The sequence below is a fragment of the Phacochoerus africanus genome, chromosome 2 (genome assembly GCF_016906955.1).
Source record: "Phacochoerus africanus isolate WHEZ1 chromosome 2, ROS_Pafr_v1, whole genome shotgun sequence".
Lineage (NCBI taxonomy): Eukaryota > Metazoa > Chordata > Mammalia > Artiodactyla > Suidae > Phacochoerus > Phacochoerus africanus.
The window spans coordinates 254196209-254215050 of record NC_062545.1 but is presented as its reverse complement, the minus strand read 5'-3'; the positions used below and the strand labels follow the sequence as shown (position 1 = coordinate 254215050).

The 18842-nt window shown below is 41.5% G+C and overlaps 1 protein-coding gene across 4 annotated transcripts in view; it reads left to right on the top strand.

Moving 5' to 3' along the window:
• The window catches only part of ECPAS (Ecm29 proteasome adaptor and scaffold), a 102662-nt gene extending 84571 nt beyond the window's left edge, over window positions 1-18091 (top strand). For all 4 annotated transcript variants that reach the window (XM_047768141.1, XM_047768139.1, XM_047768140.1 and 1 more), the window contains 15 exons: window positions 57-207; window positions 2357-2422; window positions 3620-3709; window positions 4992-5058; window positions 5637-5728; window positions 5807-5873; window positions 6104-6295; window positions 7560-7768; window positions 8610-8653; window positions 8750-8942; window positions 10992-11130; window positions 13334-13439; window positions 13920-14008; window positions 16324-16395; window positions 17808-18091. In XM_047768141.1, coding sequence (XP_047624097.1) covers window positions 57-207; window positions 2357-2422; window positions 3620-3709; window positions 4992-5058; window positions 5637-5728; window positions 5807-5873; window positions 6104-6295; window positions 7560-7768; window positions 8610-8653; window positions 8750-8942; window positions 10992-11130; window positions 13334-13439; window positions 13920-14008; window positions 16324-16395; window positions 17808-17947 — 1717 coding nt within the window. In that variant the 3' untranslated portion in view covers window positions 17948-18091. The remainder of the gene's footprint in view (window positions 1-56; window positions 208-2356; window positions 2423-3619; window positions 3710-4991; window positions 5059-5636; window positions 5729-5806; window positions 5874-6103; window positions 6296-7559; window positions 7769-8609; window positions 8654-8749; window positions 8943-10991; window positions 11131-13333; window positions 13440-13919; window positions 14009-16323; window positions 16396-17807) is intronic.
• The last annotated feature ends 751 nt before the right edge of the window (window positions 18092-18842 follow it).

Sequence of the window (18842 nt, the reverse complement as noted above, 5' to 3'; positions counted from 1 at the left end):
GTAGGGCCTGTTACTTTTGTTAAAAGACTCAGGAGTTGTGTTTTCTGTGTTTGTAGCATTAACACCCTTGTGAAGATCAGCAAAAGTGCAGGAGCCATGTTGAAGCCACATGCACCAAAACTCATCCCAGCCCTGTTGGAGTCCTTAAGTGTATTGGAGCCCCAGGTTCTCAATTATTTGAGCCTCCGGGCTACAGACCAAGAAAAGGTGAGTTGACCACACAGACATATTGTTCGTTATCATGAAGGGAGAGCTCTGTTAAGATACTGAACAGTCCTTGCAGGGCCCTTAGACAAACTCACCAACTCCAGGGATATTTCCCCACTCCCGAATCAGCTCGACTCCTGTGACCACATGCATTATTCTTTTAGGGGTGCTGGCAGGGAGGCAGTTCATATACTGTTAACGTGAAGTGAGGGAAAATGACTCTTCCATTTAAAATCTGCATTAATATATTGATTTAACACAGTTTTGGGTACACGTTTGTTTATTTTTTAGGGGTTGGGTCTACACCCTCAGAGTCCTTCTGTGGACCACTCCTGCCCTAAAAGGAGGATTTGTGTCTAGACTTTGGCATAATCCAAAATTATTCTGCTTTTTAGGTATACTGTAGTAGTTCCCTAGTCTCTGATCAGAGTTGTTTTTTCTTTGAAAAAAGTTACAGATGAAACATATTTATTGTGAAAAATTAGAACATGGAAGAGTAGTAAGTAATTCCTTAGGAGTTGCCTCTCCCCTACCAGCAAAATATCCACTGTCAGCAGCTTCTTGGGTCTTTTTTTCAAATTCTTTTGTAGTTATAGGATACAAAACCAAAAAAGCTAATTTTAAAATAGAATCAGACTATGAATTTTTCTGTAACTTGATTTTTTTTTTAAAGACTATATCATGTATTTGTAGATCTATTTCATTCTTTTTAATGTGTGTATAGCATTCTACAGTGAGATGATTTTGAATTTCTGTGGGAGAGATTTGTGGCGTCAAAAGTTAGGAGTGTTTAATTTCCTTTTTTTTTTCTTTTTTCTTTTAAGGGTTGCACCCACCGCACATGGAAGTTCCCAGGCCAGGAGTCGAATTGGAGCTACAGCTGCCAGCCTACGCCACAGCTCATGGCAATGCCAGATCCTTAACCCACCGAGCGGGGCCGGGGATCAAACCCGTGACCTCGTGGTTCCTCATGGTTCCCCCATGGATTTCTGCTGCGCCACGGCGGGAACTCCTCTGAATGTTTAATTTCTCCACATCTTTGCCAACATGAGTAACATCAGCCTAAGCAAGAATCTCATTGTTCTGACTTACACTTTCCTGTTTCTGGCGTTGTCCATTGCCTTTTCATAATGTGTTAGCCATTTATATTTCTTCTGTGGATTGTATGTTTCTGTTTTATGTCTGTCTTTGTACTGTTTATGTTTTTATGTTTGTCTTTATTAAGAATATCAAATCACTGTCATATGACTTGTAAAAGTTTTTTCTCAGTGCACTATTTGATTTTTAACTTGCCTAAACAATCTATCCTAATCTCTTACTCTCTTTTCCCGTTGTGTCTCATAGTACTGTTTCTTCTCTATTCATCATTCTTTTCCTCTTTCAGCAGTAATCATGCCCCTCCTTAGGTTCCCACCTCCTGGGTGTTGAGAATTTGGAAACATAAATTCTAGTCTAAACTTGGCAGCCCTAGGCAGGTCACTTCTGTATGCCTATTTTTTTCTCATTTGTTTTCGCTGGCTGTTGTCAGCCTCTACCATAGTTTGACTAAAATACCATTGTAGATATGAAGGTCCTTCACAGAGCTAAAGCAATGCATGTGTAAAATTAAAAATTGTGTCTTAGATAGAAAATTACTTAGTCTGTTTCTTTTTTAGTGCTTGGAGAACCTGAGGCTCAAGAAGGCTTAGATAACTTGTTCAAAGCCACACTGTTATTTTTTAACTGCAGTTAATTTCACACTGTTGTCTGAATGTCTCACCTGGGGTGAGATGCTGCCTCTACGTGTATATGAGTGTAGGACAAAAGAAATTACTCAGACTTGTATTTGAATTTGTTGCATCCATACTTTTTTTTTTCCCTTTTTCTGCCACGCCCATGGCATGTGGAAGTTCTCAGGCCAGGATTGGATCCAAGCCGTAGCTGCAGCCTCTGCCATGGCTGCAGCAACGCCGGATCCTTAACCCAGTGCGCCAGGCTGGGGATGAAACCCGTGCGGCCACAGAGACAGCACCAGCTCCTTAACTTGGTATAGCACAGCAGGAATCCCTCCACATTATTTTTAAAAATATTCTTTACTTTGGCAGCAAAGCCCAGTGGGAGTGTGTGGAGGTTCTTCATTGACTGAATGTGCTTGAATTTGTGTTCTCAGGCTGCGATGGATAGTGCCCGACTCAGTGCTGCCAAATCCTCTCCCATGATGGAAACAATCAACATGGTCAGTGCCTCATGTAACGACAACGTTTCAGTTTGTTCGCCTGCCTTACAGTGTAATTGTTCCAAGTCTTCAGGTTACATTAACTGAAGGAGAGATTTAAGGGGTGTGTCAAGCAGCTGTTGTGACTCTAGTTTTTTCTTAATATAATTCTGTTTTCTTCTCCTGTATTAATAAATGGAATTAGTACTTTTCCAAATAGTAGAATCCATTAATCCAGATTTGTGTTCCATAAGAGAACAATATATTAAAGGATCGCCCTATAAATCTGTATCTGTGTATGTTTCAGCCTGCCTGTTAGAAGGGTTCAGGTGTTTGTCTCTGCCTGAGCACCGTCTTTGGGAGGACCTAGGAAGGTGTAAGCTGGAAGTGTTTGATGAAGTAGGCAGCATAAAAGGTAGGGAAAGAGAATTGAGCAGTGTCGATACGTTGTTCAGACGAAGGAAGGGAACTGCTTGGCATGGAGGTTCCAAGATGTAATGTTTCTGGAGTCAAGGATTAGGAGAGGCTAAGGTCACGGAACCGACTCTGCTGCGCATGCCCTGGAGTGGTTAACTGAGAGCTTGTGAGCTGCTGGAAATGGTTTTGCTTGGCTGGTCACGAGGCTGGACAAGAGAAAAATGAAATTTTTTTAGTGCTTACTGGGGAACTGTTACAAAATATGGTCTAAGGATGTTAGCTGGATGATGGGGGAGAAGAAAGCTTAAAGAAATAGGAATAGTTAGCAAACACTTTATAGATATGCTCCTCAGTAATAGAATATATATCATGATATTTTCAAAAATACAGTGTAGCAAGTTCAACTAAGCAGTCAACTTTATTAATAAGGTGGTTCGATAGGGCAAGCCCCCGGAAGAAGGTCACTTTTAATCTAGGTCTTTCACATTAAATATGACTTGGTAAAGAGGAAATAGGCCCAGAGAGATCCTTTCTTTTTGGGTAATCATTATTTGTTTGCTCTTTTATAAATCAGTTTTTTTTTAAATACTTTTGTTTTTAATGTTGAACCACTGATGAATGGTTTTCCTGTTTGTAGTATAGTTTTAACACTGACCTCAGAGCAAAATCAAACCAGCAGTTTTTCAACTTCATGTCAAGACCAGTTGGGTACATAGTTGACATGGGCAGTTTTTAATTGAAGATGTGGTACTGATTTAATTATTTGCTAAGGTTAACTTTATATATATTCTCTTCCCAAAGTGCCTGCAATATCTTGATGTGTCGGTGCTGGGTGAGCTAGTTCCTAGATTGTGTGAACTGATCAGAAGTGGTGTAGGTCTTGGAACTAAGGTAGGTCAGTGTGTTTGTGTGTGTATGTGTGTATGTATCTTTTTAGGGCCGCACCCGCTGCATATGGAGGTTCCCAGGCTAGGAGTCTAATCGGAACTATAGCTGCTGGCCTGTACCACAGCCACAGCAACACAGGATCTGAGCCACCTCTGCAACCTACACCACAGCTCACGGCAGTGCCGGATCCTTAACCCACTGAGTGAGGCCAAGCATTGAACCTTTGTCCTCACAGGTGCTAGTCAGATTCACTTCCACTGTGCCATGATGGGAACTCCTAGGTCAGTGTATTTTTCATAAGAGGAGTGTGCGTCCTCATTAGTTTGGGCCACAAAAATACAACAGCCATCTTGAGTGAAATTACTCTTTTTTTCCCTTAAAGTCTAATACTATTTTACATTAACTGTTTTGTTTCTATGGTTGCACTAATAACGTAAAACATGTAACTCATTCAGAATATACAACGTGACTTACTCAGTAAATACTGTCTTGCGTTTTTAGTGGAATCATTTCCGTCCCCTGGTTGCCGTGTACATGTGCCTGGGTCCTCGTTCATATCCGTTATTAATGGAAATCTCACTTAGTTATCAAGGCATGGTTGTTTTAGGTGGTGAGTGGGGTTTTTCACAGAGGAATCAGCAGGTATTTGGATGGAAAAATGTCTTCCTGTGCAAGATCTTTCAAAGATCAGATCTATCCCCGCCCCTTGGAAAGCAAACAGCTCACATTTTTTCTCCTGACAAAATTAACACTTGCTTGTATCTTAAAGTTATATCATTTCTATCAGGAGAATGATCAAAATTGTCTGTAAGTTTACCACCCAGAGGTCATTGCTGTCACTGTTTCAAAATGTTTCTTCCAGCCTCTTTCTGTGCATCTACTCTTGTGTGGCTGGAACGTCATTGATTTTAACCCATTGAGGAACACCTCACCTGTTTTTAGCTTTTTTGACAAAGCACTGTGATGAGACACATCTGAAGCTACTTTCCTGTAGTTAAGTTTCTAGAACAAGGATGGACAAGATGACATGTTGTCCTCCCAAAAGATTGAACCGGTCTTTTTCGCACTTGCAGTGTATGAGAGCAGCATACGCTCGCACCCTAACCTTCTACTGGAGGTCTTGAAAATCTTCGTGTTAATAATTTAGTTTTACTCTTTCTACACTGAATCCTGAAAGGGGCTGTTAGACTGTGTATGTCTTTTAAATCTTTGGCTCTTAAAAACGAAGGGTTTGATAGAACATTATGATCGTCAGATTTAGACCTTTGCCTTTGTAACCCTGTAGGGAGGCTGTGCCAGTGTCATTGTGTCATTAACTACCCAGTGTCCCCAGGACCTAACACCTTACTCAGGTGAGTTTGTCAAAACCACATGGGGTGATGCTTTTGTAAGGCCATGTCTTGCGTGACATGGTTTTAAAAGGAAAAGTGTGATCATTCAGACATGCTTGTGATATTGTATACTTTTTCTTCTCTCAGACTCCCCTGCCTCTACCTTTATTGCTGTTTGTAAGAGGTACAGGATGATCAAGTTTAGCAAGTTTCCATTGTTTTGTAAATGTTGATTTCCTAGTGGTATAAGGAGGTGAAAGTATTGGCTGTCCTGTGGGGTTTGTTTATTACCATCTATAGCTGATTTGACAGCAGCATTTTTCTCTTCTTGGATTGGCTCCTAGATGGGGCTGATGAACTTTATGTAACTAGTTCTCATTTTTGCAACTTGCCCCACAATATTCTAGACACAGATTAATTTTTAATTTTACACCATGCAAAGAGAGGCAAATGGATAGTACAAAGGTAACATGCAGGGTTCTAGACTATCACAGAATTAATCAGATACTAAATATAGGGTTAAGTTTGTTTTGGTCCTAGGAACAGAACAGAGCATTTGGTCAACCAGGTATTAGATTTTTCTCCTTCGTTTCTGCTAGGTAAACTTATGAGTGCTTTGCTTAGCGGCCTGACAGATCGGAACAGTGTAATTCAGAAATCCTGTGCTTTTGCCATGGGCCATTTAGTTCGGGTGAGTTGAAGTTCTTATTTGTTGAGTAATTATACATGGATAATTGCAGAGAAATGACCGGGCTTGTTTCTCTTTCAGACCTCACGGGATAGCAGCACTGAGAAACTCCTGCAGAAGCTCAATGGCTGGTATATGGAGAAAGAAGGTGCCTTTCTCTTCCTGCTTTATATTATTGTTAATTTAGATGTAAAGAACCTAATGAAAAAGTACAAATCAGGTTTTAACCCTTTCTGATTTTATGTGCTTTGCTAGAAACACTTCTAATTGATTTTACTGATCTGTTTCGCTCTGGTGCAAGTTGAGCAGTTACCCTTAAAAACAATAGGTATACCCTTAAAAACAATAGATGATGGTTTTTTTTCCGCTTCTCTTCAGAACCCGTCTACAAGACCTCTTGTGCTTTGACTGTTCATGCTATTGGACGATACAGCCCCGATGTACTGAAGAACCATGCCAAAGAAGTCCTGCCTTTGGCGTTTCTAGGCATGCATGAAATTGCCGATGAGGAGAAAGCAGAAAAAGAAGAATGTAACTTGTGGACTGAGGTGTGGCAGGAAAACGTACCTGGTTAGTAAGCAGTGCCTATGCGTTAAACCTTTTTTTTTTTTGTCTTTTTTGTCTTTTGTTGTTGTTGCTATTTCTTGGGCTGCTCCCGCGGCATATGGAGGTTCCCAGGCTAGGGGTCGAATCGGAGCTGTAGCCACCGGCCTACGCCAGAGCCACAGCAACGCAGGATCCGAGCCGCGTCTACAACCTACACCACAGCTCACGGCAACGCCGGCTCCTTAAGCCACTGAGCAAGGGCAGGGACCGAACCTGCAACCTCATGGTTCCTAGTCGGATTCGTTAACCACTGCGCCACGACAGGAACTCCTATGCGTTAAACCTTCTTAAGAACCACACGTTTTATTTATTTGTTTATTTATTTTAACTTTTTTTATATATTACGTTTTGTATTTTTTTCCATTATAGGCTGGTTTACAGTGTTCTGTCAATTTTCTACTGTACGGCATGGTGACTCGGTTACAAATACATGTATAGATTTTTTTCTCACATTATCATGCTGCATCCTAAGTGACTAGACATAGTTCCCAGTGCGACCCAGCAGGATCTCATTGCTTATCCATTCCAGAGGCAATAATCTGCATCTGTTAACCCCAAGCTCCCAGTCCATCCCACTCTCTCCCCCTGCCCCTTGGCAACCACAAGTCTCTTCTCCAAGTCCATGATTTTCTTTTCTGTGGAAAGGTTCATTTGTGCCGTATTTTAGATTCCAGATATAAGTGATATCATATGGTTTTGAACCACGCATTTTTTACTCATAAGCTTTTGCAGTTACTTTTCCAGAATCTTGACAATGTGTGTCCCATTGGGGTCTAAGCCTGTCCAGGTTTCTGGGTTCTCAAGTTGGCCCCAGAGCTCTTTTCTTTCCTCCCTCATTGCTGCCCACGTGAGAGAATGGCACCTGCCCAAGAGAAGCAGAGATTTGCTTATTTCAGTCGAGAGTGTCCAGTGATATCTTTGTTGTTGTTGCCTTAGAGTATTAATTTACAGTAATGCCTCTGAACTCTGCTTTTCTCCTTGACACGCATGCATGGATGATGGCCCTCCTATGGCCATATCCAAGGTCATGAAGTCCTGCTCCTGTAAAGACACCCCACCCCCCACTTTCTCTCCCTTTCAGAGAGCGATGTGGTATAAGCATTGAGAATCATTGCTTTAGACTGACGGTCATGGACTTTTATTCCAGACTTAGAAAAGAAAAAGCAGTTATTTATTTATTTATTTTTATCACTTGAAAGTCGCTTTAATTTTGCTTTTCGTAACTTAGGTTCCTTTGGCGGCATTCGGTTATACCTGCAGGAGTTGATAACCATTGCCCAGAAGGCTTTACAGTCTCAGTCCTGGAAAATGAAAGCCCAGGGTGCAATTGCCATGGCATCCATTGCTAAACAAACCAGCTCCCTGGTGCCTCCGTATCTGGGGATGATACTGACTGCATTACTGCAAGGCCTGGCTGGAAGAACATGGGCAGGAAAGGTAAAGGAACCATTCATGCCCAGTTACATTTAAGGTATCCTTAAAGGATTATGACTTCGTCTTTCCTTTGTCATTTTCTGTAACAATTAGAATGTCGTTTTGTGGGACATCAGATGGATTGTTTCTGTGAATTAGATTTCCTAGGCAGTGGGAAGCTTTGAGTAAACTCTGCCTGATCAAATGTGACGTTTCATCAGTATAACTCACGTATCCTTGAATACTGCACAGTAATGCTGGAGGCTGGTTTTTATTTATCTTGTGCAGCTTTCAAAGATAAGTCTTAGCACCCATTGACCTCATGAACCAGTCATGATTGAGTGTCTGTGAAATTGAGTAGCAAGGCAGACTACGTCTAGACCCCGAGCGGAGGATGCCTGGCTCTGGGCCTCTGAACGAGTAATAGTCATTTTTCACATAAGGGCGATAGTAGGTTACACACGATGACAGCTCTGTGGGGAACATGAGACTGTGGCATCATACACAGTCCACTTGGCATTGTGGAAGTTCGTAGTGGCCAGGGCAGTACTTTAGATCAAGTACAGGACTAGGAGTCAGGCAGTTCTGATTCCATTGTTGATGCTTCTGCCCCGTGACCTTGAACAGGTCTGTTCTCTAGGCTTCATGAAATAGAGACGAAGATATGTATCTTGCTTCTGTAGTTGGAGTGAAACTCTGCACACATGCTTGTTAAACAGTAAAGTGTTTTAAAAGATTTGGTGACTCTGGTTAATTTTTGTTGTCATAATTTTGAGATATTTCTGAAGTAATTGTAGACACAGCATGGAGAATGTAACTGACACGTGTGTGCTTAATGGTATCCCTTCATCTTTCAACCCTTTAGGAGGAACTCTTGAAAGCCATTGCCTGTGTGGTGACAGCTTGCAGGTAAGCGTTCTTTCAGTGACGATGCCATTTCTTAAATTGAACCTGAAAGCTTCAGCCTTTATTAACTGTCCTGGTACTTTTGTATGAATTCTGTAGTGCAGAGCTGGAAAAGCCTGTGCCCAATCAGCCCAGCATAAATGAAATTCTCCAGGCTGTTCTGAAGGAGTGTGGCAAGGAGAATCCCAAATACAAGATTGTAGCAATCAGCTGTACCGCAGATGTCTTAAAGGCCACCAAAGAAGACAGATTCCAGGAGTTTGCTGATATTGTCATACCTCTCATCAAGAAGGTAATGACTGCCATATTCTTTCAAGTCTGGTTTATACTTTAAAAATTTAAAAAAAAAAAAAAAGCAAATTGTAGAAAATCACAAAATTTCACCGCTTCAAACAAGGTAGACATTTGTCTCTCCCGTAATAGTTTAGGGAGTCTGGCTCTTTCCAGCTCCCAGCTCCGCCATCCCAGGGTGTGGCCATTGCCCTCATGGTCCGTAGTGTATCTGCAGTTCAGGCAGGTGATGGCAGAGGAGATGGAGAAAGGAGGAAGGCGCAAAGTGGTCATGTCACTTCGCTCTTAAGAGAGCTCCTGGAAGCTGCCACAGGGCACTTTCACTTCTTTCCCATTGGCTACTTTTGCTTTGTTTTGTTTTTGGTGCGCCCATGGCATGTAGAACTTTGCCAGCCAGGGATCAAACCCAAGCCACAGCAACAACCCAAGCTGCTGCAGTGACAGTGCTGGATCCGCAAAGGAACTTTTCACAGGCCAGTTCTTAGCCAAGTAGCCACACTTGGTTGCAGGCGAGGCTGGGCATAGTAGTCTTCATTCTGGGTATCTCTTTCCCCTCCGTGGGAGAAGGGTGGGTGGTTTTTATTTTTTTTCTAAAATAAAGCAGAAAGATGAGTTTGTTGCAGGAGTGTCATCCTGCGTGCCGGGCAACTAGGGGCTATGGGAGCAGTGAGTTCCCGTGAGTGATGTTGGAGTGAAGGAACGGTCTCCATCACGGCTGTACTAAGCTCTGCCGTGCACGTGTGTGTGCAGCCGCCACCCTGGGCATCCCGGAGTGAAGGCACGGAGCTCAGTGTGTCACTGTTGACTGCCTTCGGCATGTTTTGGGGGACTTTGATTGAAAACAGACTTTAGTTTCATTTGGAAAATGAAGTACTTGCCTTTGAAGGTTGAGCACTGGTTCAAAGAAAAGGGTATGGTTTATTTTTTTGTGAAATGAAAAATATTTTATTTTATTTTTATTTATTTTTTTGTCTTTTTGGCATCTTTTGGGCCGCTCCCGCGGCATATGGAGATTCCCAGACTAGGGGTCAAATCGGAGCTGTAGCCACTGGCCTACACCAGAGCCATAGCAACCCAGGGTCCAAGCCGCATCTGCAACCTACACCACAGCTCACGGCAACGCCGGATCCTTAACCCACTGAGCAAGGCCAGGGATGGAACCTGCAACCTCATGGTTCCTAGTCGGATTCGTGAACCACTGAGCCACGACGGGAATTCCATGAAACACAAAATATTTTAAATAGCATTCTTAGTCTATTTCTTGTGATGCTGCTAATTTGCAGTTGTTTTCTTTCAGTAAAAAATCCTGTTTAAATAATTTTTGTTACATGCATAATAACAGTGGATGGATTTGGAAGATGTGTATATATATTTTTTTTTCTTTTTTTTTCTTTTTTTTTTCTTATTGTCTTTTCTAGGGCTGCACCTGTGGCATATGAAAGTTCCCAGGCTAGGGGTCTAATCGGAGCTATAGCCACCAGCCTACGCCACAACCACAGCAACGCCAGATCCAAGCTGAGTCTGGCTACCTACACCACAGCTCATGGCAACGCTAGATCCTTAACCCAGTGAGCAAGGCCAGGGATCGAACCTGCAACCTCATGGTTCCCACTGAGCCACGACAGGAACTACTGGAAGATGTATATTTTAAATGGCTTATGCCACCAGCTAGCTGGACAAGTCACTTCTCAGCCTTTTCCATATCTTATTAAGAAGGAGTTTGGATTTATTTTTACAACCTGACCAAGTTCTTCCTCCTTTAATTCTGTGATTCTAACGCAAGTCTTTTTCTCTTGGTCTCAAAATACTACCTGTATGGTGTTTTTTTTTTATCTTTGCTTACAGATTCCTTCTGAAAATTTATTGGAGATATGTAGTATTCTGTTACAAAATCTTTTTGCAAATAGGAAAACTCCTGGTAGAAAATTTAGTATTTATTTCTTGGTCAACCTCCCCTACTTTGGTATCCTGATTGTTTTAATTTTATTCCTATGACTTTGAAGGAAAAAAAAAATTAAAACTTGCTTTCCTTGTCTTTGGCACATCTTAGAACTCACCTGAAAGCACTGGAGTCCGGACAAGCAAAAACGAAGATGAGAATGAGAAGGAAAAGGAGCTCCAGCTGGAATCTCTGCTGGGAGCCTTTGAAAGTCTGGGCAAAGCCTGGCCCCGAAATGTGGAGACCCAACGTAAGCAGCAGACCGTGCCCTTGGAGCAGTGCTGTAACCCGGGGCTTCTTCATGGGAGCAGAGGTGTTCTGTGTGATGGAGGACAGCTGCTGCTTCTCGTAGAGCCTGACTGATTAATCGCGAGAATTACCTAATAGAAGTTTCATTCCCACATTGGCAGATAATCTCACTGACTGTTGTGTTAGTTTTCTAGGGCTGCTGTAACAGAGTACCATAGACTAGGTGACTTCAGAAATTATTTTCTCACAGTTCTGGAGACTAGTAGTCTGAGATCAGAGTGTCAGCAGTGTTGGTTTCTTCTGAGACCTCCCTCCCTGGCTTGCAAATGGCCATCTGTGTCTTTGTGTCCTAACATATTTTTATAAGGACACCAGTCTTTGGATGAGGGCCCAGCCAAATGGTCTCTTAAAAACCCTATCTCCCAACACAGTCACATTCTGGCGCATTTGGGGTTAGGACTTCATAACAACCATGATTCATTCTATGTAGGTAGTTTGACTCTACAGAGAATTCTGTTACTCTTCTCTATGGTACTGTATTCTGAAGAATCCACAGAACTTATTAGTGGGGTCTCTTCATCTTGAAATTAATGGCTTTGTTACCAAATCTTCAATGAGCAAATCTCTATTTCACTGAGAAACTCAGGAGTTTTGAGAGCTTTTCAGAATTGAACATGTCTTTCCAAAAGATGAAGTAGGTAAAGAATAAACCTTTACTGATAGATTAGGTTGCGGTTAGTAGGAGTCCTTTGGACAGAGCCTAACCTCGGGATAATGCTGCTTTTAAGTTTGCCTTGCATTGCTACTTTGGTGCGTTCTGCTGAATGTCTTAATTTTTTTTTTTTTGTCTTTTTGCCTTTTCACTCCCATGGCTTATGGAGGTTCCCAGGCTAGGAACTACACCTAGCCTACACCGCTGGCCTACACTACAGCCACAGCAAGGTGGGATCTGAGCCGCGTCTGCAACCTACACCACAGCTCACGGCAACGCCGGATCCTTAATCCACTGAGCAAGGCCAGGGATCGAACCCACAACCTCATGGTTCCTAGTCAGATTCATTAACCACTGAGCCACGACGGGAACTCCCAATATTTTTGAATCTTATTAAAAGTACTGCTGACTCTCTCTGATTGGAGGTCTCTAAAATGAGACTTAAGATGATCTTTGAGCCTTGCCATCTTTTGTGTGAACTTCAGAAAGTATTTTTGCTGTGTTTAGGATGGGTTCCCAAAAGAAACAGATTTGTAAGAGGTCTTATTTCTTGGTATTACAGTGCGGGCTGCAGTGAAAGCCCACTTACTTTATATCATTAGGACAATAACTTTTGCTTGATAGGTAGAAAAAGTTCAAGCAGAGCATTATATAAAAAGATGATACATATACAAAGGTCTTTTCGTGTAAGATTATGCTGGTTATCATCGAGGGGGAGGGCTCTGGCCTTTGAGAGTTTGTTCCACACTGGCTTCTCGTACACATCTTCCTCATAATGTTACAGCTTCCATTTCTGGTTTCATTTCTTTATGGTGGGGAAGGAAATCATCGTCTCTTAGGAAGCAATTCAGATGCAGAATTCTGGATTTTTTTTTTAAACCACCATCCATTTTTACATTTGTGAACTTTACTAAATTCTACAGCATTTTAAAGATAACTATTCTGTTGAGTTTGATACCCCTGTTTTATCAGTTGGCATAATATCAATTCTGTATTTACAATAGTAAGTGCAGTTGGCATGACAGGTTTGGGATAAAGCACCTTTGACTCCTTCAAGCCTGCAGCATGTAGAATCATGTGAGCGTCCAGAGAGGAGTTTCCGGCCCCCGGCATTCTGCTGTCTCTGGCCATCACTCAGGGTGTTTCACAGGGAAAAGGCAGTGTGGTTAAGCCTCTGTGTCAGGTCCTCAGAGAAGGCTATTGCCTTGAAGATGAACATAGGCTCTTGTAGGGGAAGGGGTATTTCTGATCAGGGAAGTTTGTGGGAATCAGGCATAAACTCCTACTGAAGTGTCATTGAGATTTCATGGCTTTAATTAAAGTATTTGTTTTCTTTCTCCCTCTCTCCCTCCCCCTCCTCCTACCCTCTCTCTCTGTCCCTCTGTCCCTCTCTGCTCCCATCTCTTTGTCCCTCTCTCTCGCCCTCCTCGATCTGTCTTTTGCTCCTTCACACCCTCTGTCCTGCTCTGCCCTGTTCTGTCGTCTTTTCCAGGTTGTTATCGCCAGGAACTGTGCAAATTGATGTGTGAACGGCTAAAACTCAGCACGTGGAAAGTGCAGCTAGGAGTCCTACAGTCAATGAATGCCTTTTTTCAGGGGTAATTTGCTTCATAGTTTAGTCACTTATTTGACCTTTCCCAACCCCTTAGCATTATAAATTCAGTGGAATTTTGGGGGAGTTTCCTGTCATGGCTCAGCGGAAACCAATCTGACCAGCATCCATGAGGATGCAGGTTTGATCCCTGGTCTCGCTCAGTGGATTAAGGATGTGGCGTTACCCTGAGCTGTAGTATAGGTCATAGCTGTGGCTTGGATCTGGCGTTGCTGTGGCTGTGGTGTAGGCCAGCAGCTACAGCGCCAATTCAACCCCTAGCTTAGGAACCTCCGTATGCCGCCAGTGTGGCCCTGAAAAGACGAAAAAAAAAAAAAAAATCAATGGAATTAAAAAAAAATTTTAAAGCTAAAAGCTGTAGTGACATCGTCAAGTGATACATAGAGTTAGAAATTGTATGTGCCAGAAAGCTTTTGGAATGTTTATTAGTAACTGGTATTTGTATCTTGTGTTCTGACTTGTACAGATTAATGCTTTTAGAAGAAGAACATGCAGATCCTGAGGCTTTGGCTGAAATTCTCCTTGAAACTTGTAAATCAATCACATATTCTTTAGGTGAGTGGTAAACTGACATTGATAAGGAATTTTAATTTAATTTAATTAAAAAAACTTTTAAATACTTTTAGTCACGCCCATGGCATGTGGAATTTCCTGGGCCAGAGATGGAGCCCATGCCACAGCAGTGACCCAAGCTGCCACGGTGACAGTGCAGGATCCTTAATCCACTGCAACACATGGGAACTCCAGGGAGTTCTAATTTTAAAGCTCAAGGAGTTAGGCTTCAAATATTCCCTGCTTTGTACTAGGAGCTAAATTTATGGAACAACTACTGAACTCTCCTATTTAATATACTCAATATGTGCCCCCCCAAACTGGAATGTCTTATACAAATCTGAACTGTGGTTTAGGATTTTAACAACGAGGTTAGAAAAGGCTTTGTGATAAGTAGCTTTTAAAAACATGTACTTGGAAATAATTTCAAACTTACATAGAAGTTATAAAAATAATGCATGTAATACTTGTATATCCTTTACCCAGAGTCACCTGTTAGCATTTTGCCTCATTTTCTTTATTATTTGCAATTCTATATATTATTTTGCCTGAACCATTTGAAAGTATATTGCTTACATCATACCCCTTTCCTCCTAAATTCTTTTATATAACTAGAGTAAAGATACCATCTTGACATAGTATAACATTGAGGGATTATTGTTAACCATTCATATTCTAGGTTTTCATTTGACTCAGTAATGTCCTTTATATAATTTTTTCCTCTCCTCCATTAAGGAATCCAATCCAGAATCATCTAGTGAATTTAGTTGTCCTATCTTAGTCTCTTTTAATCTGGAATGCTTCCTCAGTCTTTCTTTGTCATATATGACACTGACAATTTTGAAGAACCCCCCTTCCCCCACCCTGCCTCATCCCTTAAACTAGAATGTTGCTCAGGGAGTTCCCCTGTGGCTCAGCAGGTTAAGGATCTGTTGTTGTCATTTCTGTGGCTCATGTTGCTGATGTGGTGCAGGTTCTATCCCTGGTCCAAGAACTTTTACATGCTGTGGGCATGACCAAAAAAAAAAAAAAAAAGACTGTTTCTCACTTGGTGTTGGTCTGTAGATGCAGGTTGTGAAGTCCCAGGTGGGCTGCTCCGTAGGTGAGGTTGTGTCCTCTCACATCAGTAGGCACAGTGTCCATCTGCCCTCAGTGGCCATGTCTATTTTGATTACCCAGGCAAGGTACTACTCGGTTTTCTCTTGCTGCTACTGGTTTCCCCCCTCTGTCTAATAAGCAGCCTCTGAGAACACGCTTCAGGACCACTTGGGGAACAGGCTCCTCTTCAGAACAGTGTCTCCTAAGCCGTCTGGGAGAAGGCCCTTCAGGACCTTGCAGATGCACTGCTCCTCTTCACAGTGTCTTCTCTAGACGTGGCATTGATGGGGTTTTTCCTGAACCAGCTTTTACTAAGATGATTTTCCAACTCTAGCACTTCTTCTACATTTACCACTTGACAGTTGGTATCCACTCATAAGCAGGGTCCCTCCCTCTCCCTAAGTTTTATTTACCTCTTATCCTTACTAGTTCTTGGACTCTTTTATTTCCCTATTGGTTTATAATTATTTTCCTTAATTTGTTGCTCAGATTGTCCCAGATTGAGCTGGTGGAAGTCCCTTCAATCCGACTCCTGTGTCCTGTTGCCAGGTCACCATCATTCTTTTAAGTGCTTCTGTACTTTGAAGCGTAACAGGACATGGACGTTATAAGCCCATCTTGAGCTTTCTTTGTCTTGGGTTTGGTTGTGTGTTTTTTTTTCAGTAGACAGTTTCACTGTGAACTAGATGCTGTGTCTAGAGTAGACACCAAGGAAGCATATTTAAGCGGCAGTTTTTGGAGGTAGCAGGTGTTTTTGGATAAAGAATTGCCAGCTAAGAAACCAGTCTTTGCAGGGAACCAGCCAGTGTCCCTGAGTTGGCCTAACCCCTGTGTTGTGTAATGTCATTTGGTAAAGTGAAGAGGTCATGCAAACCTAAAGACCTTTCTTAGGTCTCCTGCGAAGATGACTTACCTGTTTGAGATAGTGTTTTTTCATTTTCAGCTTAGGGTCCTTTAAATATTGCCATTCATTGTGGAGATAGGTGTATTTGGCTGAGGGCTTTTTTTTTTTTTTTTTTTAAAGGGCATGTGGACATGTAGCACATTTGAGGTATTTGATGATAATTGGCAAAGGGAGGCTTACTTAAGAACAAGTGTAACTTTCCCTGAATTTATCATTTCTGAGCGTCTTTTTTTTCAGTAATACTAACTTAATCTTTGACATTCTCTTTGTAAGGCATATAAAGCAAATAATGTGAACTATATGATTTTCTTCTTAGAAAATAAGACCTACTCATCTGTGAGAACAGAAGCTTTATCTGTGATAGAATTGCTGCTTAAAAAACTTGAAGGTGAGTTCTTGATAGTTCCGATTGGAGGACCAGAAAGCCAGGGTACTTGATGGTATATGTTTTAGGAACTTTGTTGTTTTCTGTTTTTGTTTTTGATAAGCACATACACTAAAATACAAATGAATACATATGTACATGGAAGTGAAATATATATAGTTAAACCCGTCAAATTTTATTAAGTGTTAAATTTGGTATTCATTGATTTTATATACTTTTAATGCACTATGAAGCTATAGTTATCTGAAAAAAATGATTTCGTTTCCATCATGAATCTTGAGTTAATCCTGGCTAGTTATAGCACACGGCTGTCAGTGGCACAGAACTCACCATATACATGTGAATAAGCAGAATGACACACTGAGAAGTGGAGTTGGGAAAACATTTAACAGTCATCTACCTGAGTCATCAAAGTTGATGGCAATTCTCTTAATCCTGTATTTTTTTGTGTTTCTTTTTTTTAAACCTTCTTATTGAAAAGCAGATTTCACCTCATGGTCTGTTGTATCAATGGCAGAAGACAACTGTTAGTATTTTCCCTGGTGGTATATCTGTTACTGATTTCAAAAGGAGGCCTCTTTTCTTTTTCCTCTTTTTCATTATTTCAACCCCATGGATTAAGAATGGGGAAGATGGAACCGTGTATATTTACTGTTCCTATTTCTGTATTTTTGCTTACAGCTAAAGCACCTCACTGAGTGCTCCATAAAACAGGCCTTTTACACCCAGGAACACTACACGTCTCATAATCCATTTTGTCCTTGTGGAAGTAAAAGAGCTAGGTAGGCACTTAGATATAGCTCCAGTTTCTCACAGTTTGCCACATCTGTCTGAATATATTCTAGGCGAGGCTAAATGGTGAAACAACTTGCTTGAAACCGCATCACCAGAAAGTGTCAGAAACTTATGAGCAAGATTTAGTATCTCACATGCTTTCTGAGTTTTTAAAATTTTGAGTGTGCTTGTGGTTCTCTGGTGCTTTTCTTAAAGAAGGAGTAATAAAGTGTCATCTGTTGAAACTGTCTTTGCAGTTGTGAAATTTATTAAAGATGGTTTTTACTGTGCATGTCTTATAAAGAGGTGTTCTCTGTGGCGGCAGTAGGTGTTCTGTCACTGTGTGTGCCCTGCCTCAGGGCCTCCTGCTTCCTGCTTTGCTTCAGCCTTGCTTCATTCTCTTTGTTCCATCAGGGGACAGAGGATGAAACTCCCTGATAGGCCAGGTTATTGTTGATAATAGATTTGGAGACAGCTGTTAAGCCTGTGATCATTATTTACAGAACTGTTACCAAGGGGTTGCTTTGCATTTATTTTGGGGATAGGATATGTGGAGGAAAAGCAGAAAGAATAGTTTTGGGTTTTCTGCCTGCTTGTTCTATAAGGATTCTTTTGTTGTTGTTCTTTCTCTTTCCATTCAGAATCTAAACAGTGGGAAAGCTTGACATCTGAGTGCAGAGTGCTCTTAATTGAGTCTTTAGCAACTATGGAGACAGACAGCAGACCCGAGCTGCAGGAGAAAGCATCGTTACTGAAGAAAACACTTGAAAATCTAGAATAAATTAGAAGGGGAAGAAACAGACAAGTGCCATGTTCATTGGGGGTTGAAATGGTGGTATTCTTTGAAAAACCAAGTGGGGAAAAGTAAAGATTAATCTGTAGCATGCATCATTCCTTGGCTGAAATAAAAAAAAAATGCCTTAAATTTTGTTCCTTATTAGCTTTATTTTACTTGATGTTTTAAAAGTATCTGGGCTTAATGAGCTAAATGAAACCTTGGATATCTGAGAGGTGGTTGTAGGTGAGACTGACAGAAATAGCTGTTGAAAGAATTTTAAAGCCGTTATTAAAGGAATAGACAAAGTTGCAGAGGAAGCTGCATAAACATCTTAGAACTGCATCCAAATTCAATGAAGTTATTTCTGGAAGGGGTTCTACAAAGCATTTAGTTTAAACCCCCTTCTTTACCCCTGAAGAGATAGGCTATGAAATGACCTGGCTTCCTTTCGGAGGCCTGTGCCAAGGCTGGAAACTGTGTGTTTGATGACCTGCCCAGGATACTGTCCTTTACAACCAGCTGCCAATCAGTGCTACCCCTGGCCTCCCTGAGAAACTCCCGAGATGGTACAACCGTCCTTGCAGCAGAACGGAACTGACCCATTCCCTAAGCACCACTGGATTCTTGAACTTCAGAAGCTGCACATTTGTTTAGATGATTGGTTTTCAGAGAATGATTATTTACCAGCTTTACCGGTTGGGAGGGAAAATTTGACCCTCATGTGGTAATTCTCATTGTCGTCCTTCTGCAAGCGGATGAAGATAGATCAGGACGAGAGTGTTCATTCCGTCTGTATCTTTGGTTATGTAATTTGCAAAACACAAACCAACGACGAAATCATGACTGCTTTGGTGTAGACCATTTATAACTTCGAAACTGTAAAGACAAATTAAAAATT